The 27,634-nt window shown below is 54.3% G+C and overlaps 2 protein-coding genes across 2 annotated transcripts; both read right to left on the bottom strand.

Annotated features, from left to right (window-relative positions):
• Positions 1 to 448: 448 nt before the first annotated feature.
• AP2M1 (adaptor related protein complex 2 subunit mu 1) lies at positions 449 to 9,705 on the bottom strand. Its single transcript, XM_081236054.1, has 11 exons — positions 9,567 to 9,705; positions 7,300 to 7,416; positions 5,179 to 5,444; positions 4,389 to 4,471; positions 3,644 to 3,779; positions 3,412 to 3,553; positions 2,783 to 2,902; positions 2,542 to 2,677; positions 2,341 to 2,438; positions 1,735 to 1,846; positions 449 to 1,059 (listed from the first exon to the last, which is right to left on the bottom strand). The coding sequence occupies exons 2-11, from the start codon at positions 7,371 to 7,373 to the stop codon at positions 925 to 927; spliced, it is 1,302 nt and encodes a 433-aa protein (XP_081092180.1). The 5' UTR covers positions 7,374 to 7,416; positions 9,567 to 9,705; the 3' UTR covers positions 449 to 924.
• A 1,182-nt stretch (positions 9,706 to 10,887) lies between these two features.
• On the bottom strand, positions 10,888 to 27,627 carry DVL3 (dishevelled segment polarity protein 3). The gene is made up of 16 exons (XM_081234396.1): positions 27,213 to 27,627; positions 21,751 to 21,820; positions 21,103 to 21,224; positions 20,873 to 20,982; positions 20,530 to 20,665; positions 20,259 to 20,352; positions 19,974 to 20,043; positions 19,197 to 19,336; positions 18,954 to 19,030; positions 18,778 to 18,845; positions 18,474 to 18,623; positions 17,764 to 17,895; positions 17,408 to 17,575; positions 13,933 to 14,148; positions 13,423 to 13,833; positions 10,888 to 12,565 (listed from the first exon to the last, which is right to left on the bottom strand). Exons 1-16 carry the CDS (start codon positions 27,371 to 27,373, stop codon positions 12,534 to 12,536), a joined length of 2,157 nt encoding a protein of 718 aa, XP_081090522.1. The 5' UTR covers positions 27,374 to 27,627; the 3' UTR covers positions 10,888 to 12,533.
• Positions 27,628 to 27,634: the final 7 nt, after the last annotated feature.

Raw genomic sequence — 27,634 nt, 5'->3', positions numbered from 1 at the left:
GAATTTTCTAAGAGGCCTGGGAAGAGTCATTTTTCCTTTTTACAACCCACCCACTGAGGTCTGTGAAGCCTGAGTAACTGCGAGGAGGATGGAATTAGGTCAGTTTCTAAGGATGGCTGGAAAGACCAAATGTAAACCTTGCTTAATCTCTGCTAATTAGAAAAATACCTGCCTAAAGCTGAGAATGATTTTAAGGAAAGAATCTCTACCCTCAGGGAACCGGGGCCAGGTGGGGCTGCTTGTCCTTGAGGCTATTTTCTCAGAGGAGATGGGAGACCTGGGGCTAACACCTGTCAGGGGCTTAGATGGCCCTGAGGGACATAACAATTGAGACAAAAGAGAGTTTGGAATAGAAAATTCTACTCCTGGCAGGCCAAGTAAGACGGGAGGAGCAGTCCCACCAGCCCCCCTCCCCATGTACCTTCCACTTCAACATTTAGCCAGCAACTCCATTCTACACAGTTTATTAGGTTTATAACTGGACAAAGTCACACGTGTACAAAATGAAGCTCACACTATCCCAAAGCAGAGTAGGAATTGAGGGCTGGGGATCCGTTACTGGCCTTTGGGGGAGCTCCGAGGTGAGGGGCAGCCGACCCTCCCACTCCAGAGATGTGGCCACAGGAGAGGGGAGGAGATGGGGCCCACCTGGCTTTGGTCGCAGAACTCATCGAGCCTGGCACAGGGCTGGGGCAGGCAGATGGACGGAGGAGCAGGAACCTCAGAAACCACCCTGCCCAGGGAGCCCAGGGACTGCTCCAACAGTCCCGCTCACAACGTGGTTGGTCCAGACCTAGACGCAGGGGCTGGTGCAAAGGGAAGGCAGCAAAGCAGGAGGGAGGAGACACTGACGTGTGGTGGCCAAGGGCACCCAGACCCGTGGAAGAGGGTGGGTGGGGAGGCGGGCTAGCTGCCCGTAGGCAGCTAGCAGCGGGTCTCATAAATGCCGCTGCGGCCAATGTAGCGCACCCATTTGATGACGTCGTGGTCGCTGTAGTTCAGCTTCGGTTCAAACACCTTCAAGTAGCGCACCTTGAGACCAGAAGGCGCGAATGGCACCTGGGCAAGGGACAGCTCCAATTAGGAATGTGGCCTTCCTTTCACTGCCGCTCTCCTCCGGGAAGTTCCATAGCCTTGCCCTACCTCATCTCTCTACTACAGGTGTCTGAATGACTGGGACCCTGAAAGAAGCTGAAGGAAGCTGGGATGGTGAGGGGTCCTCTAAGAGGTTACTAAGGAAGAAAGCATATCCAGGAATAACTAGCAATCATTTGGGTTTGAAGTCAGGCCCTGCCTGTGATGACTTGAATCAATTTCTTTAATCAGCAGGTGGCAGCAACCAAAGACCTGCCTTACAACATACTTAACCTGCTCAATATTATGGACCTAAACAATAAGGTGGAAAAAATTACATGTCTAACGTGCACAAAGCAAAGTCAGCCCACTTTCCTATCTGTAAACTTTGTGTCTTACCTGACATGCAAGCTATTTCAGTTTTCCCTAAGAATTGTTTTATGACAAGCCAAAGGAAGTCAAGGATTTTTGTCGGTGTGAATAGCAATTTCTAGTAGGAGGCCTAAGGCGGGAAGGAATGAGTCTGTGAATTGAAATCACTTCTCTCTGGGCCTCAGTTTCCTCATCTGCAAGGTGGTAGGTGCAGAGGTTGATCTGAATGATCTCTAAAGTCTTTCCTAGCACACCCTGCCGCGGCTCTAGGCCCCTTCTCTGCCATACCTCAAAGTTCATTGAAATGGGGGGTCGAGCCCATTTCTTCTTGTCGTTGGTGGGCAGAAGCTCAATCTCAGCGCTGATCTGCGATTCCTTCATGCCTGCCATGCGCTTGATCCTGGGAACACAGGGGCCCTGGTAGCCTGGAGGAGCTTCAAGGGGGGTTTCCCCTTTGGGGAGGTTGGGGGGTGGCAGGGAAGAGAACCCAGGAGCTTGTGGGGGGTGCCAGCGCAAGGAAATGTGGTGAGGACTCTGATAACCTCTTGCTCTGAAACCTCGGGTCTGTTATTCCTTTAGCACTGTGGGCTGCACGCAGTTTCTGCTTAGATACATGGCCACGCTATCCCTTGCTCTCTACTTCACAGAGATATTACAAGGGCAAATAGGGAAATGTTAAAGAATCTTGATAAATAAATGCATGCATGCATGCACCCCAGTGCAGGCATGTGCACACTTACACAGAGGTATAAGGGGTGAGAACACAAGCAAAGGCTCCTGGAAAAGCAGTCACCCCCGTTCCACACACACACTCAGGACAAAAGGTGAAACTTAACAAGAGGGTACACCAAGGCACCTTGAGCCCTGCTGTGCCCTCATGAAGGAAAGACTCACTTCCACACGATGGCGTTCTCGCTGGCCTTGTACTTGGCCTTCCCCTTCATGCAGATCACCTGCACCCCACTGGTGTTCAGTGGGGTTGGGATCCTCACCTAGAAGTGACACACCTGTCAGGTAGCTCTGTCAAACCCTGACATCAGCTCCCTTTATTCCTGGAGACAAGTGCTTCCTCCTCCCCAAGTCCCTTATCCTCACCTCAATCTTCTGAGCCAGTAGTGAGGGCTTGAAGTTGGACTTAATGACCACCTTGACCTCCAGCTTGGTGCGTCCCACTTCCCGAACTAGCGGGATCACTCGGAAAGGAAGGATGATGTCCTTGGTGGTGCGATACCTTTAGGGGTGTGACACCTTCAGGTTGGCACAGCAGAGCCTGTTCTCCTCCCTCTCCCCCCATCTCTGCCAACAGCAACCCCTGCTCCTCACACCCCAATGGCACCTCATGAGCTCGAATTCTCCGTCTGGTGGGATGAAGCTGATGCTGCGCTCCGAGTCAAACTTGCTGAGTCGCACACACTGGTGGAAGGTACAGTCGTCAATGGCAATTGATTGCTTCCCGCTGCAAGCAGGGACAGAAGGTCTCCTCATTGGTATGAGAGACGAGCACGAGAGAGTCGGGCTGGGAGATTAGCCCACCCCCAAAGGCTGCCAGAGCCTGGACAGGCGTGCAGTATAATCTATGCAAAGCTGTCAGAATGCAGCTTTCTGACTTGCGGGTCCCTGTCCCAGAGTTATGGATGAGTGGGAGCTTTGCAAACTCATCATCTTTTGAGAGCTCTGCTGCTTGGAACCCAAAAGTTTCAGGTACACTGGGCAGGGGCCATCAGTATGTACAGAAGAATCTTGGTCCTTGGGATCAAACAAAGGGGACTTATTCTGAGTAGGATGAGGACAATCCCCTCATCTCTCTTAACACAGATACCAAGAGCAACCAAGCCAAGCATACCCTTAGGAAAAGGGAGTTTGCATTACTGCAAAAATGAAATCCAGAAGGAACTTGTGATTCACCAGGCTCTGCTCAGCCCTCCAAGGTCCACCCTCTCCCACCAGCTCCCCTGCCTCAGGCACCTCTTGCTTGTTTCATCAGCTGTGCCTTTGCCCTGCTTCTCAATGACAATCTTGTCATTCATCCCAAACTTGCACTCGGGCATGCCACTCAGGTAGCTCTTCATCACCACCCGGCCTGACACATGGGCGCTCAGCACCTGCCCTGGTGATGGACAGATAAACAGGGGCAGCTGAGTCAGGACCAATATCCTGCCCTGGCCCCCATCCTGCTTCATCACGAGAGGGCCCTCACCCTGTGGGGACATGAGGAGGTTCACACTCTCCAGCACATCCAGGAAGAGCTCGTTCCGGCGATACTTGATGCCCTCCCGCCGCCAGCCAATCTGCCCAGTCACCTGGCTGGTGATCTGAGACTGCTCTTCTTTTGTCTACATGGGGGGTAGAGACAAACAGCAAGGCCTTACTCCTCTCCCCTTTCAATCCACTTGTCTCCATCCCCACTCCACCCTCATCCCCTCTCCCTTCTAGTCCCCACCCTGTGACCCATCTTCCCCCATGGGGCAGGGCCTGGAGAAAACAGCAAAGCTGCAAGGGTGGAAGCTGAGGGAACAGCTTACCTGATGCTGGAGAACACAGGGCCAACATGGTGCCCACAGGAAGCAGCAGGGGAGCGCAGATGGGAAGAGGCAGGCAGAAAAGAAGGAGAAGGCTATGAGGCCTGGATCCTAGAAGAGGGCCCAAGCTCTCTCCTCCTGAGGAATACCAAGCCTCCAGAGCAGTCCACACCCACCCTTCCCCCAGTGTAGAAGGAGACTGCTTGAGCTGTATCCCCAGTAACAGAGATGCTGAGTTGGCAAGCTCCAGGGGTGGGAGAGGGCCACACAGAGCAAAACAGGCCTGCAGTCATGGCAGAAGGCTCAGGCCAGCACTTCCTGTCAGGGGCAGGCTCATGAGTCAGCTCAGACAAGGCTTGGGGGCCAGCGGGGATGAAGGGAGGTTGGGCTCCACCCTGACTACAGCCTGTACAACTTGAGTACCTGGCTCTTGATGCCCTGCTGGGTGATGAAGGTTTTCAGTGCGCCCGTCTCTGAGTTCTGTGGGTAGCCAAAGTCTAGGATCTCTGCAAAAGGAAGGGAGCTGTCAGAAAAAGCAGAAGGCTCCTTCGCTCCAATCCCTCCCCTGGCCTGGATATATCTGGCCAGCATAGCTCCAAAAGACATTTAGGCATCATCTGCAGCAAAGTTTTAGCGTTTACTGTAGGATTTGTGCTTTATAAGAAAACAATGAAAACATCACGTTTGTTTCAAATAGAAAAAGTCAGCAGAAGAGTTGCACGGCCAGTGGGTGAGAGGTCAAGAAGACCGTAGCCCTTAAAAGACAGAGGCTGGGAAGATGAAAGGACTCTGTTCACTTAAATCATACCCTACAGGGGAAGAGAGGTAACAACACACCCAGAGGGGCCTGTAATATCTCACCCTTGTCCAGGCTCTGAGGCAGCTGTTGAGATGGAAAGCTGGGAGGAGAGTCAGTGTGGTAAGGCCCAAACCACAAAGATAAGAGGATGAAATGTGCTTAACTGAACTGCAGGAGGACCAGCCACCAAAAGACCTTTTGGTCTTCCCCTACCTCCACTCGCTAGCTTATTTTTGTATTCACTTCAGATCAGCCTTTAGTTCTGGATTTGGACTGTCCTCCTCAGAGCTCAAAATACCAGACAGTCAGGAAAGGAAGTTCAGAGGGCCCTGGAGCCTCAGACCTGCTCCCACCTCCAGGTCAGGCCCCAGCAGGTGCGTCCCCACCCTAGACCCACTGCCCCGCCAGCCTCACCATCCAGCAGCTCATATATAAGCACAAAATTGTTCTTGATGTTCTCTTCGCTGATCTTGCCAAAGTAGGCAGCCATTACGTCACACATCTTATAGAGGAATTCGAAGACCATGGCAGCATTGACATTCTGCTTGGTGACAGCTGCCAGCCAGATGTTGGACCGCTTAACATGGAAGAAACTGGTGCGAGCAATGTTGGTGACGGGGCTGCGCACCTGCTGCCGGGCATGGATAACATTGACCCGAAAGGCGTCCACTGCGTTCCTCCTGAGAGAAAAGGGTGCACAGAGGCTGCTCGGTACATGGGCAAACCTCACTCCGCAGGGATCAACCACAGCTAACAAACAGCCACCCCCCTCTCTGCTGAAGTCTGACACACACTCTAAAGCCAATGCCTAAACCGTTGGGGTGGTTCCCTAGGGCTCCTCCCAGTGGGGGCACGGCGGGGGGGCGGGGGGGCGGGCCAGAGCTAGGCTGATATCTGAAGGCCATGAGAGACAGGGAAGTCAAGTGGCAATGACAGGACGGCAGATATAACCACAATAAAGTGAGGTCCGTCAGGTTTAGAGAAGTATGTTCCTGACTCCCAGGCCTGGCCCCGGTTTTCCTGCCGCCACCTCTATAGCTTCTCAGTAAGCTCCAGGCCCAGATGAGAAAGAGACGCTGCTGCTTCTCCAGTCTTTCCACTAGTGATCCCACCAGTGGGGAAGGCTGGCTCCTCCAGAAGTTAGACAAAGCCAGCATGACTTCAGAGAAGGCTCTAATCTACTGAGGGAAAAGCCGAGGGGCCATGGAGCTGGGCCACCCCATTCTTGTCCAGGATCCAATTCCGGGACAAGTTCAGGGATGAAAAAGGATGAACAGGACAACGATACGGGGACTGGGGTGGGGGGGGCAGGATCCCCCACCCACCTGTGCCTGGGCAGCAGCTTAATAGGCCGCTTACCTATTGCTATGGCAGCCAATGAGATGGGATGAGAGAAATGATGCCAGCAAGAAGAGGAGAGTGACAGCAACGAGAGAGAGGATTAGACACACAACACACTGGGGTGGGCAGCACACACCACGAGGTGGAAGCAGACGGGCAACAGGCAAGGGGTGGAGAGCACAGCAAGGCATGCAAGATGGTGTATGCCCTGGCCTTGGCTTAACCAGGCCCATCCAGGGTGCGAGTGGGGTGTGGGTGGGTATATGCAAGCCAGGCACTGCCACAACTCTAGCCCATGCCCCACGACCAGCCAACGGACAAACAGCCACAAAGACCAGGCTAGCCCATTAGCCAAGACACCGGGAGCCACCGCAGCAGGCCCATCTCTGACTGTCTATTCTATGCAACTCCAGGAAGAAAAACAGGGCAGCATGAACCAAAGGAGTCTAATCTCGTTAGAGCCGCTGAGGCTGGGATAAGTCCCCTCTGTCAGGGAACAGCAGTGGCATGCAGGGTGGGGCAGAATGAGAAGTGAGGCTGTGCCTCCTTATCGAGGTCTGTGGCACACAGGACAAGGAGCTGTTCCCAGGCTACTCTGATAGGCCAGAAAGGCAGCACAGCCTCCCTGCTCATGCCTCAGTGACCCGGAGAGTGCCTCAGGCTTGCTCACCACCTCTCCTCCAGGAGTGGCCCAGAGGAACTGAAAACAGCTGAGTCAGCAGCCTGACTCCTGAGAAAGGGAGAGGTTTTCAAGAGTCCAGTGAAGACTCTCACCATGAGAAGGGCTTGTGAGAGCAAGACTTAGGTGGATTAGTACCACCAGCCTGACCACTGACTCCACCCGCTGGAGACAGATCTCCCTTCTCCTCAAAGGAGGGATCAATCTGCCCGGCCAAAGGCACTCAGCTCCAGCAACCAGGTCTGTCACTGCAGCAAACAGGAGGCAGGAAGGGCAGGAGTTCCTAAGACCGTGGGGGGCCTGCCTTTTCACAGGTCCCACCAAGCAGCCAGCAACTGCCTGCCTGGCCAATACCACCAGACCTAATGGGAACCAGGCTGTATTAGCTGAGCTTCCAGGATGGAGCAAGGGGTGAGGGCAGTCCCAATCAAGCCTCTGGGAGAAAGAGACCTGGTCCTGCATGCTGGGGAGGTGGGTGGGGGTGGGGGCACAGCTGGCTCAGCCAGGGGACTCACCCGATGTCATCTCGGTAGACTCGGGAGATGAGCACCTCCCCCTTGTGATTATAGATGAATAAGCCTCCAATCATGGCGGCAGCTCAGTCTCCGCGGCCCATCGCTCTGAGAACAGACCTAGGATGGGGGGGCAGGGTAAGGGAAGGTCTCAGAACCCCTGCCAATGTCCCCTGTGGGGCTGTGCAGGTCACTGGCTGGGCTTTTTTTCTGACTTGATCCTCCAGCAAGTGACCCTGCAGCCCTCCCAGGCATGCCCCTCCCCTTAGCCAGGCTCCAGTTCCTGTTTATCCCATACTGGAAGGGAGAAAAGGGAGAGGGACTGAGGCCCAGGATTCTAAGGCCATTTTGACCCCCCACCCCTTTTCTGGGGCTGAGCCCAGAGTAGCTCCTCCCCCCTTTCACAGTGCTGAACTCAGCAAGGCCCCTTCCTGTGCAGACTCTCACTCAGGCTCCAGCTGGTGAGTCACTCACTGTGAAGGCCTGCCTGTGGCTGCAGGAATGGTGGTAGGAATTACTCCAGTAGGTTCAGGCCTGGGGCCCCCAGGCAAAGCTTTAGGAGCGCCCAGTCCCTCAGGCTCCACTACCCTTCTGAGAAGGCAGCAGGGCCCAAACCTCCAGCTCTCTAATTCACAGAAGTCTAAACATTCCAGGAAAGGGTGTGCAGGGTGTGGGAAGGAAGAGAGAAGGGAGGCCCTAGGCCCTGACATGGACCCAGGAGTGTGGCTCCAACCTCTCCCAGGCAGTCAGATAAACAGGCCAAAGAGCAGAGTAGAAAGGGCCCAGCCCTGACAGACTACACTTCAGTGACCCAAGCTGCTTATTAATTTTTTAATTTTTATTTTTTTGCGGTACGTGGGCCTCTCACTGCTGCGGCCTCTCCCGTTGCGGAGCACAGGCTCCGGACGCGCAGGCTCAGTGGCCATGCCTCACGGGCCCAGCCGCTCCGCAGCATGTGGGATCTTCCCGGACCGGGGCACGAACCCGTGTCCCCTGCATCGGCAGACGGACTCTCAACCACTGCGCCACCAGGGAAGCCCTTATTAGTTATTTTTGACCACCTCTCTTTTAAAAAGAGAGGCTCCCTCTCAGCTCCCAAGTGCAATGAAAATACAGGGGTGTGGGGGAATGGGGTGGGTGCAGGTTCATAAAAATCAAGAGATCCTTCCAGCTGAAATTCTGTGATTCCAGCCCCACAGCATAATTCGCTTCTGACCCGAGTGCCTATAAACGAGGGGCAGAATCCCTGAATTATCCAAATTATTTGGGTCAAACTAATTTAGACTGTTTGCAACGAGAAAAAGGGTTTAGTTTTAGATTTCCTGGATTAGCCCTGGTGTTAATTTCACAGGGGGCAGTTTAGCAGACTTTTCTAAACTGGTAAATAAAGCCTATTACTGTGGCAGTCAAGGTCTCCCAGACTGCGTAAGAAGTCTCTCAAGGTGGTGGACACATCCCATTCCTCAGTCCCAAAGAGACTGGGAGAGGAAGCGCAAAATGGAGGTAGAGCCCTGGGCAAAGAACCAAGTTCACAGGTATCAAATGGTAGGGAGCTCAGGGCATCAGAGAAGCAGAGGTGGGGCCCAGGAAAGGAATGGCATATTTAGTTAAGGGACAGACTGGCAGCAACAGCCAGGCAGTATACTCAGGTGAGCCCACAGCGGCAACAGGTATGGTGGGGGCACCTGGAGGAGAGAGTTTCCAGTATGTCAAAAGTCAAGGCTTGAAAGAGGAAAAAGCGGCAGGGAGAGACTAGTAGTGGTGAATAAGAGAAAGCTGGGGAAACGTAGCTTGCTGTGGCTTGCAGGTGTAGAAGCAGGCGGGGGTGGTGGGCTTTTCGCCCTGGGGAGGAGGACGTCGCGGGTAAAGATGGTTCCAGGGAGTGCGGGGGCTGTCACTCAACTGCGAGGAGGGGGTGCCGCAGGGTGGGAAGCTTGTCCTTGCGCCGAGAGGAGGCGCCGCGGGGTAGGGGGTTGTCACGATCCTAGGGAGGGGGCCGCCACGGGGCATCCCTGCTCTGGGAGGATTCCAGTAGGGTCCCCTTCTCACGGGAAGCTCCGGGCGGGTCAGGTGGAGGGCACCGCTCAGCGCCCGTCCTGCAACCGCGCCCGGGGCGCCCCCGCCCCGCCGTCAGCTCCCTCCCGGATCTGAAGGCGGAGGCCACTCCCGGGTGTGGACTGCTTTCCGCGTAGCGCAGTGCAGGGAAGAGCAAAGCTGGGCAGCCAGGCAGGCGCCCTCCTTCACCCCGTACGGCTAGATCCCGAACTCACCTGGTGTCCGCAGGCCCCTGCTCAGCCAGCCTGGCCACTCTCCGGATCCCAAGATGTCCGCCCGCCCCCTGCTCGCCTGCCCGCTGCCTCGGCTTTCACTGCAGTGCCGCGGCCCCGCCCCGGCCTCTGCTGCGCGTGCGCATCCGCTGAGGCCGCAGACTACAAATCCCGTCAGGCCTCTCGGCCTTCTCGCTTACAATTGTAAGCCCCCTAAGTTGGGCAAAACTACAACTACCGACGGCCTTTGAGAACCATCGAAGGAGGGTGTAGGCGTGCCTTGGGGGAGGGGTAGGAGTGGCCTTATTCAGCCCTACCCGAAATACACAATCCAGAATACGCTGCTACACTCCTCACTTCATTTTCCCCATTGAGCATTCTGGGGATTGTAGTCTCTGCAATCCCTCCTGTTCCTATTTCAGTGTTTCCGAGAGCCTCAGAGGATTAGTGCTGGTTGTTGAGGCCCGGCTGTTAAGCCTTGAATTGCTGTAGGCCTTTTCAGTCTCCAGAGTCCGAGGACTAGTTGTCCTCACTTTACACACACACACACACACACACACACACACGACTTGGCAGTAGAAGCGTTTGTACTGAGTTTACTGCTTTATAACACCACCTCTGATTTTCCCAAGCTTTTTTGCATATTTGTTCTAGACATGAGTCTTTTCCCAGGGATCAAGACCCAAGGTAGGGGGCAGGGAGTGAGGCGGCAAATATTTGGAAGAAACTAGCTAAAGCTTTTCAAAAATATGTCTGTGTTCTACCTCAGCTATACCTATGTGACTGTGAGCTCCTCAAGGCCAGGAGGACCTGTGCGCCTTCTAGTGACAGGCATATATGTTGCTTAAAAAACCGTTGGCAAGTTGAATTTAATTGGACATGGGATTTGAAATCCCTTCTCTGATGGACAGTTAATCTTCACATCCAAGCTGAGAAGAAGAGACAGAGCCAATCCTGGCACATGAAAGGCCTTCCTGGCTCTTGCAGGACTTGAAGAACATCTGTTGGCTCTTCTCTTTCTGTAGGAAAAGATACCCTGCTGCCTTCCCTAGGCAGAGCTGAGCCCATCATGAGAGGAACGAAGGGCACCAAACGGTAAACCTAGTCGCAAACCTTACTGTTCCTAGCATCCTCCTGCTAGAAGCCAGAATATGGCAGGATGATCTGACTTCCTGCAAATCGGGGTCACAGCCTGAAGCCATTAAATGACTGAATACAGGCACTTCTAATTCTTGCACCAGCACTCAAGGTTTACTTCTACCTTTCCAAAAGCTTCGTCCTCAGTACATATCCTAAACCCCTACCAATTTAGAATAAACAATAATAGTAATAATAACAATAGCTACCATTTATTGAGCACCTATTCTACTGTGTGCCAGGCACTGTGCTAGGCACTTTTCGTACAATATCTAACTTAAATCCTCACAACAACCCTGTGAGGTAGGTATTATTATCGTCATTTTACATATGAGGAAACTGAGGCTCAGAGAGACTGAATAACTCTCTTATCACACAACCAAAAAGTAGTAGAGCTGGGATTCAAACCCAGAATAACCTGACTCCAAATCCCATGCTCCTGTGAACTAGAGTAGAGGCAGAGGGGAGAGGAAGGGCCAAATTCAAGAAAGATTGTTGGAGTGGAATGGATATGATATACTGACTAGTAAAATATGGGAAGGAATTTAAGCCCATAAATGTTTCTAGCTGGAGAGCCTATGAAGAGTGTGATGAAGGTAACCAGGATTGGAATTCAGAAGGAACACACTTCGGGGGGGTGGGGGGAAGGAAATGAGTTGAGTCCATGTGGACATGTCCATGGAGAGGTCCAGTGGGTGATAAAAATACAGATCTAAAGATAGAGGGAAGTTAGGGCTGGAGATACATATTTGGGAATCACCAGCATATTAGTGGCAGTTGAGGATGTCAGGATGGATTGATACCATTTCGGGAGTAAATACAGAGGAAAGAGAAGTGGAACAGAGGTAGAATACAGGGACCCTGAAGGCATGAGCAATAGTGGAGGAATCCTCAAGAGAGTCAGAGATGGAAGAATCAGAGGAGGAAGAGAGGTACAGGGGGCAGCCCTATAGTGGTGGCTAGAGGAAACCATGGTCTGGGTTGGGAGCAAACCTAGAGCTCCCAGTAGAAAGGCAAGACTGAGTCACACTTCTAACACAGCCCTCATGCACCCCAAATCCCAGGGAATATTTGTTAAATGAATGAATGCCAAAATACCCCTACCCTGGATTGCTCCAAGACCTGGAGCTTAGGACTTCATCTTACGCCTGACATCCCAGATCTAAAAATATGGAAGCCTAGGTGAGCCAGAATTTATAGAAGAGGCTCACAGAGAAAGTCGTGATTTGCTTAAATGGGAGAATAAGGTAAAAACTAAAACTTGGCACTCTGTCTGGAAGTCCCAGAAGTCCCCCTGCCCAACCTTGCTCTGGATTATCATGGTGATGGTGAAAACACAGGAGGGTGTGTGGGGCGCGGGGGCAGGGTGAGAACAGCCTGTCAGTTTCCCCGGGTGGTCCTGCGCTGAGCCCAACCTGAGACCCAGATTATGGGCTTTAACCAGATAGAAATATTATGGGGACATGTGTGGGAGGTTTGAGGGCTACGAAGAAAGGGAGAGAGAAATCAGGGGACCAGCCCCACGACCTAGGAGTGGACTGGGAGAGAGGGTCCAGCCCTCTGGTCAGGGACCAGCCCTGAGGCTTAAGTGAACTTGCATAGGCACGTGTGTGTTGGGGCAGGGGGTGGGGGAGGTGTGTGTGAGAAAGAGGGAGAGAGGGAAAGAGAGAGTCTCTCACTCATGGGCGAGAGGCTGGGTGCTCCTCAGAAGCCTAGTGACTCAACGGGTTAAAGTGTGGGTATGGGGGCTGAAATATCCTTGGGAAGCCCTGAGGGGCTGCTGAAGCAGGGTTCCTGGTCTCCTCGGAGGCTGGGCCTCCCCTCGCTGGGGGCTCACAGAAAGTCAAACAGCCCGAAATTCTTGGCTGCTCCAGGCCCAGGAAAAATTGGGGGAGGAAAAAAGAAAGAAAAGAAATGTTTCAGGCTCCGAGGTGAGATGGGCCTGCTGGTTAGTAGGGTTAGGGTCTGAAGGAACCAGCACACCGGGCAGGCATGGGGCAGCGGTGGGGCTGGGTATAGAGCACAGATGCCCCCTGGAATCCACTAGCAGCTCAGGCAACTGAGGGGGCCCGCTGGGCTTCTGCTAAGGTTGAGCGCAGGTGGAGTTAGTGTGGACGGTTACTGGAGGTGACTACAGCTCTAGGGTGCGGGGCTGCGGCAGTAGCAAGGGCCGTTCGGAGGAGGGGCAGAGGAAGCAAGTCTTTTTTCTTTTTTTTTTTTTTTGGTATCAGTATTAAGGAGAAAAACCAAGAAATCGGCACGCATGCTTGAGGGGATGGGTTAATAGAGGGATGATGCAGCTGAATGAATGGTGAAAAAGAACTGAGGGAGGGAAAGTGGGGATGAGGGGTATGCAGGCCCTCAAGGGCACCGCTGGGTCAGCTCCTGAAGTGTATGGTGATGATGGCGGGTGGTAAGGAGCAGCACCAGCAGTTTGGGTCCCAGAGACATGAAGGATCCCGGGAAGTCCTGTGCAGCGGTTAGTGGGCAGAGGAACAAGCCGGGGCTGGTGGCAGGTTAGGGATTGCAGTGGCGATCAGGTGCACCCTGCCCTCGCTGCACCCAGCGAGCGGTTAGCGGGCCTGGATTTAGTTCCATTTATTTCCCTTTCAGGTACCAAAGTAAAAAAGATGGACGGAGAGAGGGACGCGGCCTGCCCGGGGCGGGGTGGGATGGAAGTGGGGAAGGGGCCCTGCTCACATCACATCCACAAAGAACTCACTGGGGTTTCCCATGGCCATGCGGAAGGACTGTCTGCTGGCGGTCAGTTCAGGGGGCACGGAGGCCAGGTCGCGGCCCGGAGGGGCTCCCGGGGGCCCCATGGCCGCAGGCGGTGGGGGCATCATCAGCATGGGGGGGCCGTAGAGAGGGGGCACCCCGGGGGGGCCGTAGCTCGGGTGCGTGTGATGGCTGCGCAGGCTGCTGGCCAGCGAGTGGTGGCTGCGGTGGCTGTGCTCACTGGCGGCAGGACCCGAGCGCTCGCTCGGCGCCCGCTCCCGCGCCCCCCGCAGGCTGCTGCGGGTCGTGTGGTCCGACTCGCTGCCGCTGCCGCCCGACTTCGAGTCCCCGGTCTTCGGGTCCTTCTCCTTCCGCCGGTCGCTGCCGCTACGGTTGGAGCCACTGCTCCGGCTGCCTGCAGGGGACAGGCAGGGACGGGGTGGGGGACACTCAGAGCTTGCAGAGGAAGTCTGGGGCTCTCCTGGGGCTCCCTCCACGACCCCCGCCGCCTTACCTTCACTGTGCTGACTGCTGGCGCTGCCCCCGCCATAGCTGTACCCCAGCTCGGGGAAGCCTGGGTGCGGGTTGTAGGGGTGCGGGGGCGGCGGGTACTGGTAAGGGAAAGCCATGGGCCAAGGGGCAGCCCCTGGGTGCGGCAGAGGGGCCAGCGTGTCCTGGTCGGAGGCGCCGCTGGAGCCATCGTGATCGTGGAGGGAGAGGTTGGCCATGTCTGTGGAGGGGAGGGGAGGGCGTCTGAGCTGGGTCTATCCCATGCCTTCGCACCCGCAGTCAGCAGAGAGATGCCCAGCCTCGGCCCGGTGGGTGCGTTTGGGAAGACAGCGACAGCAGTGGCAGTGTCCCACCAGAACGGGAGGAGGGACAGGCCAGAGATCTCTCACTACTTCAGACCCCCTCTCTCACCCTCCAGAGGTGGTGGGGAGGGAGACCCTGCAGAGCCAGCCCCTGAGAAAACCGTCCCCAGGAAGGCCTAGTCACCACTTCAGATGCTCAGTGCCAAATTCCAGTTTCTCTTCCTTCCTCCGTGGGCTGGAGGAGGGGGCACAACTCTTGTTTGGCAATCGTCCCCCCACTCTGTTCCCTTGCGCGAAACGTAGGGTGGGGAATATGGGAGGCCGAAATACCAGACAGCCGCCAGCTACTGCATACCTGCACTTCCTCAGGTACAGTGCAAGCACTTAATCTCACGCAAACGTTACCACCCCATGAGGAAGGTATTAGTCACACTTTTTCCAGATGAGGAAAGTGAAGTCCAGAGAGGTTAAATGACCAGCCTGAGGTCAACCCAAACTGCAGCCAGAGCAGAAGCTAAGAGTTGCTTACTTTCTCTTTACCTTTCCAGATGAGGGCATTAGTAAGGAGGAGGGAGCAGTTTGGGGAAATGTAGGTGAAATTTTGCCCTCCTCACTCACTTAGGACTAAAAAAACACCCATTAAAAGCCAGAATGAACACAAGGCCTTTCAGAGCCTCCCCACACAGAAGGCCCTTGGCCCAGATCAATTTTCTGGTGCTTCTGGGGAGGGTGGGAGTGGGGTGGAAGGGTCCACAAACAGAACAACTTAGATGCCTCCTCTGTGCTCTCCACCCTATTCCCAGCCAGGCCTGGTCCTTCACAGCACTTGAGTCACTGCACTAACATTACTTCTTTCATGACTCTGACTCCCCAGTAAACTGTGCACAGGCAAGGCTGCTCCCACCAATGTTGGAACTATCTAGAAGGGAGTATAAGGGGCCACTAGACCTGCCTGCCTGGGATGCCCCTTGTTCACAGGTCCTTGGGGTGAACAGGTCCCTGGTTCTCTGGGACCACCTGTACCAGGTCCCAGAGCTCTGAGAGAGCTGCAATTGCCCAGGAGCCAGCTGCTGGATACAGACTGAGCCCTTTGTTGCAAGCCCTTAAGGGAGCTGAGCCAACCTTACAGGGGAGGAGAGGTCAGGAGAAGGGGCTGAGGCAGCCTACGGAGTCTACCAGCCAAACCATCAACCAGTCAAGGCCGGCAGCTAGCATGAGAGGTGGTGGCGGTGGGAAGCAGGGGCGTGCCTCGGTGACCACTTCAGCTGCCAGGCTGTCATCCCATGGGGAGTGACTGTGTGCTCCGGGGGTTACCCAGGTCTCCAGCTATTCCCTTTGAGCCTGCTGTAGTCCCAACTGAGGAGACCTCACAAGTGAGAAGGAAAAGACCTGTTCTGTCAGCATCTCCCTGAGCTCGGCTTCTGCTGGACTTGGTCCATGGGTAGGAGACCCAGAATGCCCCTGGGATGGAACAATGTCTCTCTGAGCAAAAGCCACAGCTATCCTGAGAAGCTTTATGTACCCATGAAGGTTTGGGGCCAGGGCTCACTTGTACTAATGATGATAATAATAGCCGTATTTGACTGAGTCTAAGAAGCCATTGATTATAAGATGCACCCCAATTTCAGAGATACTGAAATGTGAAAAAAATGTTCATCTTAGAATTAAATATATGATAAATGGACAACTTTTTTAGAGCAATTACTGTGGGCCAAACATGGTGCTAAAAGCATTACATACAGTATCTTATATCATTCTCAAAACAGACCTATAAGTTTTACTGTTATCTCCATCTTACAGATCAAGAAATCAAGGCACTGAGAGGCTGTGTCACTTACTCATGTTCACACAGTAAGGGTGGAGCTAAAATCTGAACTCAAAACTAACTCCAGGGCTTCCCTGGTGGTGCAGTGGTTGAGAGTCCGCCTGCCGATGCAGGGGACACCGGTTCGTGCCCCGGTCTGGGCTAAGATCCCACATGCTGCGGAGCAGCTGCGCCCGTGAGCCATGGCCGCTGAGCCTGCGCGTGCGGAGCCCGTGCTCCGCAACGGGAGAGGCCACAACAGTGAGAGGCCCGCGTACCGCAAAAAAAAAAAAAAAAAAACCCACAAAAAAACTAACTCCAAAACCTTATGCATCTATTTACTACTCCATGGGGCCATGCCAGAGCTGCTCAGGGACAGGGACCCCACCCAGCCTCCACCAGGGACTTGTGCTCCACAAGAACAACCTTTCTAGCCCCTAGAACCTAATCCGAAGCATTTTCAGGGCTAGCTTTTGGACTCCAGCCAGCACCACTGGGCTGAGAGAAGGCTCCCTTGGGCAGGGGTGGCTGCTGGGGCCGTGCTTCAGCTCCCAATCCTGAGCACTGCTGTCCTGTTCTGAGGACTCCCCTTCCCGAGAGCTGTCCACAGGCTCCGGAGAATGGGGGTCCCCTTCATACTTCTCCTGCTTAATAACCTTCATTAGCTTTGTACTCTCTCAGGATCAAGTCCAAATTCCTTGGTAAAGCTTACAGAATCCTCTACAGCCAGGGCCTGACAGCTTTTCCAGCTTCACTGAGAGGCACAGCCCCACCCTGAGGGGTCTGAGGAGGCTGTGGACTTGAGGCCTCAGGCCAGCTCCAGGACATCCTGCCTTAGTGCTTGGTGCTGTGAGGGTGAGCAGGGGCCAAGGCTAGGAACTCTGCTTGGCCTTGCTGGGACAATGTTTCTGCAGCACCACACACCTAGGACAACCCTGATGGTGGGAAGAACAAAGGATCTGGAGCCAGAAAGACCTAGATCCGAGGCCTAGCCCCTCTGCTTCTAGCTGTGAAACGTGCGGTGGACTGCTTAACTTCGGCAAGTCTCAGTTTCCTCATCTGAAAACAGGGATAGTAATCGACCTCCCCAAGGCTTGTGAGGCTTGAATGAGAGAGAGATGATGCTTTAGAAACAATCAGCACGGAGCCAGGCACGGAGCAGGCACTTAGAAAATGCCAGCCCCCAGAGGGGGCTGTAGGGCAGGTGAAGAGGCCGGGCCGGGCTCTGCCTCTACCGCAGAGCTGTCAGGTCTCGAGGTTGCCCCAGCTCTGCTACGCTCTCATCTGGGTTCCCTAGAGTCTGCTGCCCCGTCCCTGGGCAACTCCCCACTTCCAAGCAGGAGACAGGGCAAGGAGGTGGGGGAGGCACGTACTGCCACAGAGGTCGCCGAAGATGTAGTAGCACTGCTCAGAGAAGGTGATCTTGTTGACAGTGTGGCGGATGAAGCCGGCCTTCAGCAGGTTGCTGGCGTATTTGCGGGCCTCTCGCCGGTCAGTGAAGCCTTCCACGTTGTGGTACAGCCAGTCCACCACGTCCGAGCCTGAGGGCAAGGCTGCCACTTGGTTGGGAGGCCCACCTGACCTGGGCTCTTCTGGCCTCACAGAAGCCATGTGGCTGGTGCCGATTCCAGCTCAAAGGAGTGGCCCAAGGGAGTTCTTGGCGCCCCCCGGCCTGCCCTGCCCCACTGCTCTCCACCCTGTCCTTCATCCCACCATGGGGCCCTCTCACCGATGAAAGCATTGGGGATGGTAATCTTGAGCCACATCCTGTCACGGACCTCCAGCCCCGATTCAGGGGAGGCCATGGCTTTTACGATGGCGGCCATGTCGCTGTGGATGGACAGGTGGAAGTCGTCTAGGCCTGGGGGTAGGAGGCAGAATGGTGAGGCCGAAAGGGGCTATGGAGCGAGGTACACAGAAGTTTGCATTCCAGCCCTACCACCTAATAGCATGGACCAATGTCAAGCAAATTACTGACTTGTTGGACACTCAGTTTCCTCTTCCATAAAAATAGGGACTTTAGCATCTATTTCACAGGATATTTAAAGAGAGAATTAAACAGTGTAAATGAAGGGGCTTAGCCCAGTGTATAATGCATGCTATGATAATAAAAAGGCAGTCATTTATTGAGTGAGTGATGCTTTACTTGTATCCTCTCATTAAACCCCCAGGAACCTGGTAAAGTGCATATCATTAGTCCCATTTTACGAGAGGAAACTGAGGCTTACTGAGTGCTCAGCACAGGTTCAGAAGCAAACTCTGTTTGGTGAGGGTCAGCATCCACTGAGGAAAACTGCAGAGTTAGGTAGCTGGAATGAACTGAGTCTCCTCCTCTCCAGCCCCCTCTGACGCTCAAGCAAGGGGCTCCAGGTGGGCCTTCAGCAGTCCCTCCCAGCTGGCCCTGTCTGCTGGGCCCAGGGGTCAGGGTTGGACACTCACGCTCTGTGTCAGGGATGGAGCTGGTGATGGAGGAGCTGGTGGAGGTGATGGTGCTCAGGGAGGGGCTCATGCCGTAGGCAGGGAAGGTGCCGGTCATGGCTGCAGTGTGGGAGACCCAGGCCGCAGGGTCAATGGGCCGGATGGGCTCGCCTGCGGGGAGGATGAGGAGTCAGGGGCTGCCTGCCCTGCCTACTGCCTGGCCCAACAGGGTAGGTATGAGGGTCGGGGTAACACGGAAGGAAGGAGAGATAGGGCTCACATAGGTCAAGCACCAGCGTTAGGGCCAACTGCCCCATCCACTTACTCCTGGGCAGTGTGAAGCACCCACGTGGACTTGGGTCCCAGCACTTGGCTACAGTCAAGGTGATGGGCCTGAAAGCAAGGGTGTCCCTAGTAAGGGCAGGATGTGTGGAGGCCAAACCAAGCCCCTTGCCTGATAGCCAGAAATACCTGCCCCCTCCTCCCCAATGCCATCCATACCCCGGTTTGTGCACAATCTCCCGCAGTACCCGGACCGCGTCGTCATTACTCATGTTCTCAAAGTTGATCTCGTTTACCTGGGAAAGAGGACCAGGAGTGGGATAAGCAGCTGTGCTGGGGAGGTGGGTAGGGAAGCTGAGATGGTGGGCTAGGGGGTCTTCCCCTTACCAAGAAGCAGGGTACAGACGGCATGGACATCTCCCCATCCCTATCCATACCACCACCCACGGTGGGCAATGGTACCTGTAACAGCATATCTCCTGGCTCGATGCGTCCATCAGCAGCCACGGCCCCCCCCTTCATGATAGAGCCAATGTAGATGCCTCCGTCACCACGTTCGTTGCTTTGGCCCACAATGGAGATACCCAAGAAGTTATACTTTTCTACAGGGAGTAACAAGACCTTGAGAGAGGAACAAAGTTCCTACCCAAATTCCAAGCCCCATATTAGAAAAGGGTAGAAAGGGACAAAAACTAACACTTATTGGCCCTGAGTCAGGCACTGTATTCCACATGCTCAAACATGCTTTCACTTGATCCTTGTTGGCTATGAGGTAGGGACTCAATCCTGTTTTACAGAGCAGACAACTGAGGTTCAGAGACTTTAAGTGACTTTTCTAAGCCATGAAGTGGCAGAGTCAGGATTCAAACTCAGATTTAAATTCCAAAGTTGGGGCTCTTTTCACTACATCCAGCTATCTCCTAAAGAAGAGCACCTAGGGTAGAAATCAGAGAGCAAGAATGCAGTGCCTGAAAAATGGGAAGGGGGGAGGAATCAGAAATCACTTCCTCTAGGAAGTCTTCCCGGATGCCATTCTCTGCGTCCATAGTTCTCTGTGCTTATCTCTGTCATAGCCCTGATCATGAGATACTGAAGTGATCAGTGTATGTACCAATTTATGCTTATGAAAGAGAACTTCTTGAGGGCAGGGAACGTAGCCTGTGCCTCTCTGAACTCCTCGAGTCTGCCCAGCGTCTGGCACGTAGCAGGTGCTCACGAGAGTTGTTTCACCAGACTCACCCATGTTGAGAGTGACCGTGATGATGTTGAGTGACATGGTGGAGTCCGTGATGCTGCTGAAGGACGAGGACTGGAACAGACAGAGGTCCTGAGCAGCAGGCAGTGCTGGCAGGAACTCACTGCTCCCACCTGGCTCCGCCTTAAGGTGAGCCCTCAGCACCACCTCCCCTCTCAGGTTCTAAACCCTGACCCATGGGGAGGGGTCTAAGGAAGCACAGGCTCTGGCCCTGCCTGGGCAGGAGGGCTCGGTCTACTCCCACCCACCCTAACATCTCAGCTCCATACCCTCTCAATCCGCGAAACCTTCTGCTTCCGCCGCCGCCGCTTGTGTCTTCTCATCAGGCGTGAGGCGCTGCTCTGCTCTGTGGAGCTGCTGAACCTGTGGGGCCCACAGTCATTCCCCACCGAGCTGGCCCAGCCCTGCCCCATAAGAGGCACCGCAGGGCCCAGGTTCCCCCCACCAAGCCCAGGTCCCGCCCAGGGGCCCAGCATCCTCAGGGGTCAGGGCTCCTCCGGGGTCACCTCTCCCACAGTACCCATGAAACCAAAGCCCCACCTGCTGGTGGAGTCATCCTCATCTGAATCAAAGAAGCTGGTGGTTTCCAACTCGCTGCTCATAAGGGTGGATGAGCTGTCATACCCCCCTGGCTCTCGCCGCCGCTCCCCCTTTGCAGTTCCATTTAGCCGGGTTGCTGCAGGGGATGGAGGCAGCTGGGTTCACAGATGCAGGAGAGAAGGAGGAGCGAGGAAGGAGCAGGGGCTGCACTGGGGCCAGGCGTACCCAGAACTCAGGAAGTAGGGCAGAGAGGTGGGGAGCTGAGTGGAAGCTGCGGGGGTGGGTGGATGGGGGTGGGGGTGGGGGTGGGGGTGGGGAAGGTGTCTGTTCAGGGAAGACGCACTGTGCTCTGGGCCATCCCTCCGTCGTGGCCGCTCTCGCTGGGCAGACACCAAGGAGTCAGTCTCTGTGTCATTGTCCAGGTTCTCCTGGCTGCCCCCACCAGCATGAGGGCTGCAGGGAAGAGAGGACTTGGTGGGGGAGGGGGCAGGCTGGGGGCTCCCTCCCCCAGCCCTGAGCTGAGCTGACGCAGCCCTCCCCCATGGGCCCTCCCCACCCTCAGGTCACACTCACTGGAAGGATGGGGGCCGGGAGTCCCCAATGCCTCCTGTGCGCTCCATGGGCGGTGGCAGTTCCGAAGGGTTGTCAGCACAGAAGGGAGCTGGCTCTGGGTGTGAGCCCTCAGCCGACACCAGCTGATGGGGAGAAAATGCATGGATAGTAGGGCGCAGGGGCCCCAGGGAAAAGGGGATAGTTGGCTTCTGGCAGGGCATGAGACTTGGGGAGAATGGAGCAGGGGACATGCAGGGAGAAGAAACAGGACTGTGTTAGGCCAGCTGAGATGAGGAATGGACCCATTGCTGGGTTGATGAGGAGGCTGGGAGGCATGGGTTGGTGAAGTGGGATGGGGGCAGAAAACAAGAGTCAGAGGTCCAAGGTAGAGGTCAGCAAGTGACAGAAGGGAACCTGAGGCAAAGTACCTCAGAGGACATAGGAGACGTTTTTGTCTCCAACGTGTATTTCTGTCTCTCTCTTTTCCCCCTTCTCACCACTCCCTCACTTTTCACCAAAGCTATAGAATCTGGGGTGAGAGACAGTTCAGTTAGAAAACTCAAGGAATATTCAGATACTGAAGCATAAAACCACAGTCTCAGCAATGCCTTTCCTCCATCCAGCCCACTGCAGGAATGCAGATGGAGAGGGCTGAGGGGGGCTCCTTACCCAGGACACCACCCGGCCATTGAAGCAGGGCAACTTGGCATTGTCGTCCGAGATCTCCTCCTTCACCACTCTGCAGGGAAAGGTGGGTGTCAGAGCGAGCTTTCTGAGGTGGAAATGGAGGCATCCTCACAACCCCAACTCTCAGGGGCTCCTCTACCCTAAACTGGGAATCAAACCACCAGCATAAGCCTGTTCAAATGGGAGCAGGGATGGGCTGACCAGGGACAGCTCTTTGTCACCACCAGGAAGATACCAGCCATGCCCAGGCCAGCTGCCTTCCTGGGGCATCCTCTTGGTCATCAGGTGATTGCAAATTACACCTGACAAATCACTGTCCCCAATGAGTGCAGTCACCCCCTAGAATCTCGAGAGCTGTACCCATCCCCAACAATGGCTCTCCTGGTCTGGACTTTATCTTTCCATCTGACCCTAAACTAGGAAAAAGCACACCCATATCACTGTTCTTCCCTTCTCATTTGGGAATCCTAATATTCTTCTGGGAGATGTGGATGAGGAATTTAAGGAAATTAGGAAAGAGAAGGGGAGAAGGCATTTACCAAACATCCTCTACTGCCACTATGACATTAGTAACAACTGCTCTCATATATTGAGCATGTAGTGGGTTGGCCAAAAAGTGCATTCGGATTTTTCCGTAACATCTTATGGAAAAACCCCAAGGAACTTTTTGGCCAACCCAATATTACAGGCCAAGCACAAAGCTAAGTACTTTACTTGCATCACTTCGTTTAACATTCATAGCAATGTTATAAAATAGATACAGATGGGGAAACCAAGGCTCAGTAGGTTCAGAAATTTACCTACAGTCACACGATTAATAAGTGAAGAGCTGGAATTTGAATCCTGGTCAGCCTGATTCCAAAGCCTTTATACTTACCTATAATACCATCTTATCTCCCTATAGTTAGAATGTATAATCTTCACATCAGCCTCATTGTATAGACCATATGATCCTGACTTTATGAATAAGGAAACTGAGAAACAATCAGTAACTTGTTCAAGGCCACAGAGCTAGATGTCAGAGCTGGAATTCCACCCCAAGCTCGTCTGACTCCAAACCCCATATTCTTTCCATGGTATTTCACATTCTTTTCCATACAGTGAGAGAGGTGATGTGGGTCTGTGTGGAGGGTGACGGTGTGGGAGACAGTGATGTGGGACATGGGGTGGCGGATGGGGGGAGGGTAGGATGTAGTCTCAGGCATGTAGTTTGGCCTGGGGCATGCAGTGAGGCAAGAAGTCAGACCACAACTGCAATATGGGGCCAGGAAAGGCAATAGAAAAGCTTGAGGCCTGCACCCCCAGACTGATCAAATACCCCAGGAGCACAGAGCTAGAAAGCTGTGACCAGGGGCAAGAGGAAGACACATGCCTGGAGTTATGAGCAGAGAGGGAAGACAGCAAGGAAGGAGGCTGGGAAGCCCAGTCCTCCCTTTTTCTTAAAGCAGCTCCTGCCCAGAGCTCGGGACGTGCTTGGCTTCTTGTGATGCTCACATTCTTGGACTCACAGCCAAGTTCGAAGGCTGAGCCTGCCCTCCTCCCTCCCCTTCAGCTTTGGCTCCTCCACTGTTTCCAACCCCACAGCAACCCCAAGAAAGCAGCTCAAATCATCCTGCTCAGGCCCACCATGGCAGAAAGCCTGGAGACAGAACAAGCTAGAAAACAGGGACACAGAGATAGTTCAGACCCACTAGCCAGTCTGACCACAGGGCACCCCAAGCTTGCAGCCCCCATGGGAACGGGGGCTCAAATTAAAAGGAGGTATGTGGGTCACGTGGCAGGGACTGTGATCTGCTTTGGAGAGGGTCTCAGCAGCCCCGTGGTGGGAAACTGCTGCTGAGGCCCCACCACACAGCTCGGCACTACAGATGTTTCCTCTCTTTCTGGGGGTCACCGACAGGTCACCAAGGCTCTGCTGACTCACAATGATCAGCTGATCTTCGGGAGCCTTGGGGGACCTCAGACAGGCCTCCCCCTCCCGCTGTGGAGCTGAATGGCTCAGGGTTCTGCAGCATTTATGCACTCACATACACACACACACCCCAAGTGGAGTCGGACAAATCTGGGTTCAAATTCCAATTCTGCCACTTATTAGCCCTCCTATCTTAGAGAGGTTTCTTGACTTTTCCAAGCCTTTGTCTCATCCTGGTAAGTGAGATTTGTAAGTGCCTGGCATACTCCAGGCATACACTAAAAACTAGTTACTAACTTTGTCAATTTTTTGCGGGATCCATACTCTCTTTCTAACTAGGTGTAAGTTTCGAAGGGCAGGGACCAAATAAATCTGCTTATCACTCATTGTTCATTCAATTAAAAAGCCTTTGCCAAGAGCCCAGTGGGCTTTAAGTTTTGTGCTTGCCATTGCATGGATCTCAAGAAGCATTAGACCTGGAGCCTGTCTTGTCCTTGGAGGTTACTGTCCAATGCATAGTTCACGAGTATATTGCAAGTAGGAAGTGATCAGAGCTGTAAGAGCAGCAGATGTGTTCACTGGCCAGACATCTGCTGAGTATTATTTAGTGTTAGGTCCTGGCTAGGAGCTGGGTAGGTATAAGGATAAATAGGAATAAGTGCCATAACTTTAAAAGTGCAACCCAGAGGAAAGGAGAATTTGGACCTGGAGAAGAAATACTCCAGGTAGAAGGCCCAGCGACAGGCTAGTGTGTGACATGGAGCGGGGAGCAAAACAGTTAGTGGCCTGACTTCCCATGTTATTCCTGCCATGGCTCAAGGCCCCTCAAGTGGTGGTACCTTGTTCTTCCATCCACCATCTCCTCAGTGCTGAAAATGTTTAATTCTTCTTCCATATCCCAAATAATTTAAGAGGGCTGGACCTACCCTGAGCTTGACAAATACTTCTAGAGACCAGGTGGGAGTTGGGAATCCTCAGGTCTTACACACCAGAACCCCAGAGGGAGAGCCTGGAGAGCTGGAGGAGATGGCAGCCTTCCTCCTCTGACCCACTTTCCCATCTGTCAGCAGAGGTTGCTGGCCCCTGCCAGACCTCCCTCTCATGGGGCTGGGATAAGGGGCAGCCCTATCACCTATACAGTTCGCCAAGGCTCAGCATCTCCCTCAGAGAGGATGTACCTGTTAAATGATGATGATAATACCTACAATTGTGTGATTAATGCCTTAGACTTTGGAACCAGGTTCCTAATAAGCTCTAGCACTTATTAGCTGTGTGACCTTGGGTAAGTAAGTTACTTAACTTTTCTGTGCTCTAGTTTCCTCATCTATAAACTGGAGATATTACTACCTATTCCACAGGACTGTAAAGAGCATTGAATGAGTAAAGATTTGAAAGTCATTTAGATCAGTGTCTGCACACTGTAAGCACCATAAAAAGAGTTTGATAAATAAATGAAATACATATATAAATATATATTCCTCAGCTGTTAGTCCTCTGTGACAAGACAGCCCTACCAGGTCTCCTGATCATTAATCCTTCTAGGAATAAAAACAAAATCAATCTCCTCCACTTCATTTTTACCATAGTTCGCAACCCTGCTAAAATGGCCTACTCTAATATTTTGCAAAAGATGGTTCAAGTTCCAGTACCACGGATGAATGCAAGATGGCTTCAGGTGTATCTGAATGAATGTTTAATTCGAGAGTTAAATATTTATTTTTAACATATTTTAGAAAGAAATATAAATAGAATATCAGACCTGTGGTTTCATATTACTGACTAGGTCAAACTAAGAAAGCATGAGTGGGCTGACAGTGGATTTAAAGAACAATATTAAGTCAACAGTGAGCGGATGTAATGGGGGTTAGGCCTGGCTTGACAGCAGCCTGGGGAGAGTGGGAGGCAGCCCACAGAGGTCTAGGTTTAGGAGGTGGGGGCTAGGCCCAGTGGACTCTGGGATGAGTGGGCGGTGGAGACACAGGTCTAACCCAGTCCCTCAAGGCACCTGACCCCAGGGTGGCCCCAGAGTACTGAAATGCAGCTGATTTTCCCCTATCCCATCCGCTGAGGCAGTATCTTGGTCTCTTCTAACTCCATTCTTCCTTTATCAGACCAAGGCATCTGCCCACCTCACTCCCACCCCTTGCAGATGGATCCCTCTTCAGCATCTTCCAATCAGGGGTCTCTGTCTCTGGACTGAAGCCAGACAATCATTACTACTCTAGGAGTACCCAACCCCAAGGCAGGAACAACAACAGAAACAAGAATAGAAGCCACATAGCACTTCCCACTGTACAAAGCACTTTTCACACATATGAGCTCTTGGGCTCAACAAACCCTGAGTTCCAAGGGGAAGTGTGACAGCAAAACATGCAGAAGACAGAAAAGGTGCTAGTGTCCCAGAGCCAGGAGGGCCGGGGTCCTTGGAGAGAAGCCAGGCTGATGAACACGGGGGAGAAGAATTTCTCCCCTCACTCAGCTCTGGGCCTCAGCTCTAAAGAGCAGCGTAGGCCTCAGGCTAGGCTGGAGAGGCGGCCTTTAGGCCGGGAAGGGCCCGGGAAGGCCTTCCCCGCAGGCCTCCAGGCCCAGTGCCCAGTTAGTGAGGGGCAGGCTAGTGTGGGGGGCCTCCCCCTCCCCCAGTCCCCTGGGAGTTGGGGGGCGGAGGTGAGGGGATCCACCAGGCTCCCCCTCCCAGGCCAGCTGCTACAGAACCTTCCGGCTCCAACATTCCATCCCCTCTTAAAGGGGAAGTCACTGCTTCCAAACTCCGCCCGTCCAGAGCCCTGCAGCTGGGTGGATAAGACCCCTCCAGGGAGGGGAGGATGAACACCAAGAGACCCTTCCTGGCCCTCCCATTAAGAGGCCCCAGTTCTGTGAGGGGCTCTGCACCTGGGCTGGTGGGGAGTCCTCCGCGGGGGTGAGGCGCTCTGCTCCCTGACAACATCCCGAACGGCCCACAAGGGACAGGGGAGACAGCTAAGTAAACATCAGAGCTGCAGGCCTTAGCTTACAGCCTGAGCACCCCCCAGCCAGTGCAAAGTCCCACAGCATAGCCCTTAGATGCTCCATATTCCAAATATGGCTCTGAGTTGTGGAGCTGAAAAGATGGAGAAGGCGAAGGCTTCTTGCCAAACACCCCAAGTCTCTGCTAGAAAGGTGGCTCTGTTGGCAGGAGGAGGGTTGGGAACTGTGCTCTGGAACGGGTGGAGGGGGGAAGGTGTGTCTGTGTGGGCCGCTGGTCTCTGAGGAGGTGAGGGGGCTTGACTGCGCTGGAACTGACTGCTCTTAGGGAGTTGGACGTCCCCTTAAACGAGGGGACCAAGGTCCCCCACAAGAGGGGAAAGGAGAGTCCCTAGAGGGGCTGGAACTCCAGCCTCTGAAAAAGCCAGTGGGGACCAAATGGCCGAGTCGCCCCTAGAATCCAGAGTAGGGGTAGAAGCCAGTGTAGCAAGGGGAGTCCGAACTGGCCGAGTGGGCCCCTAGAAGCCGGAGGGGCCGGGGTCCCCCGGAGGCGAGGCGGGGCCATCCTCACCCGAAATCGTCGTCCATAGACTTGAAGAAGAACTTATAGCTGGGTCGCTGCAGAACGCCCTTAAAGTCCGCCAAGGTGACGCGCTCGGCGGGCAGGGGCAGCTTCACCAGGTACGGCGTCTCCTGCCCGTCCAGGTGGTAGATGATCTTGGTCTCGCCCATGGCTCCGGCCTCGGGCCCGGCGGCCCGCGCGCTGCCTGCTCGGGCGGCGGGGCCGGGCCTCTCCGGCGGCGGCGGTCGGCGCGGCCCAGCGGCTCAGCCCAGCTCCGCGGCCGGCCGCGGCGCCAGCTCCCTTGTTCTCCGGCCGCTCCCGGGTCCCAGCGCCGCCTGCCGCCGTCGCGGCCGCCGCTTCCGCTCCCCACTCTCCCGGCTCTGCTGGCGACGGCGACTCTTCCGGTGGCCGCGGCCCTCCCGGGTCTTGGC

The sequence above is a fragment of the Mesoplodon bidens genome (genome assembly GCF_964165515.1).
Source record: "Mesoplodon bidens genome assembly, chromosome: 5".
Lineage (NCBI taxonomy): Eukaryota > Metazoa > Chordata > Mammalia > Artiodactyla > Ziphiidae > Mesoplodon > Mesoplodon bidens.
Note: the sequence above shows the minus strand (reverse complement) of the source record. Positions and strands in the feature narration are given on the sequence as shown.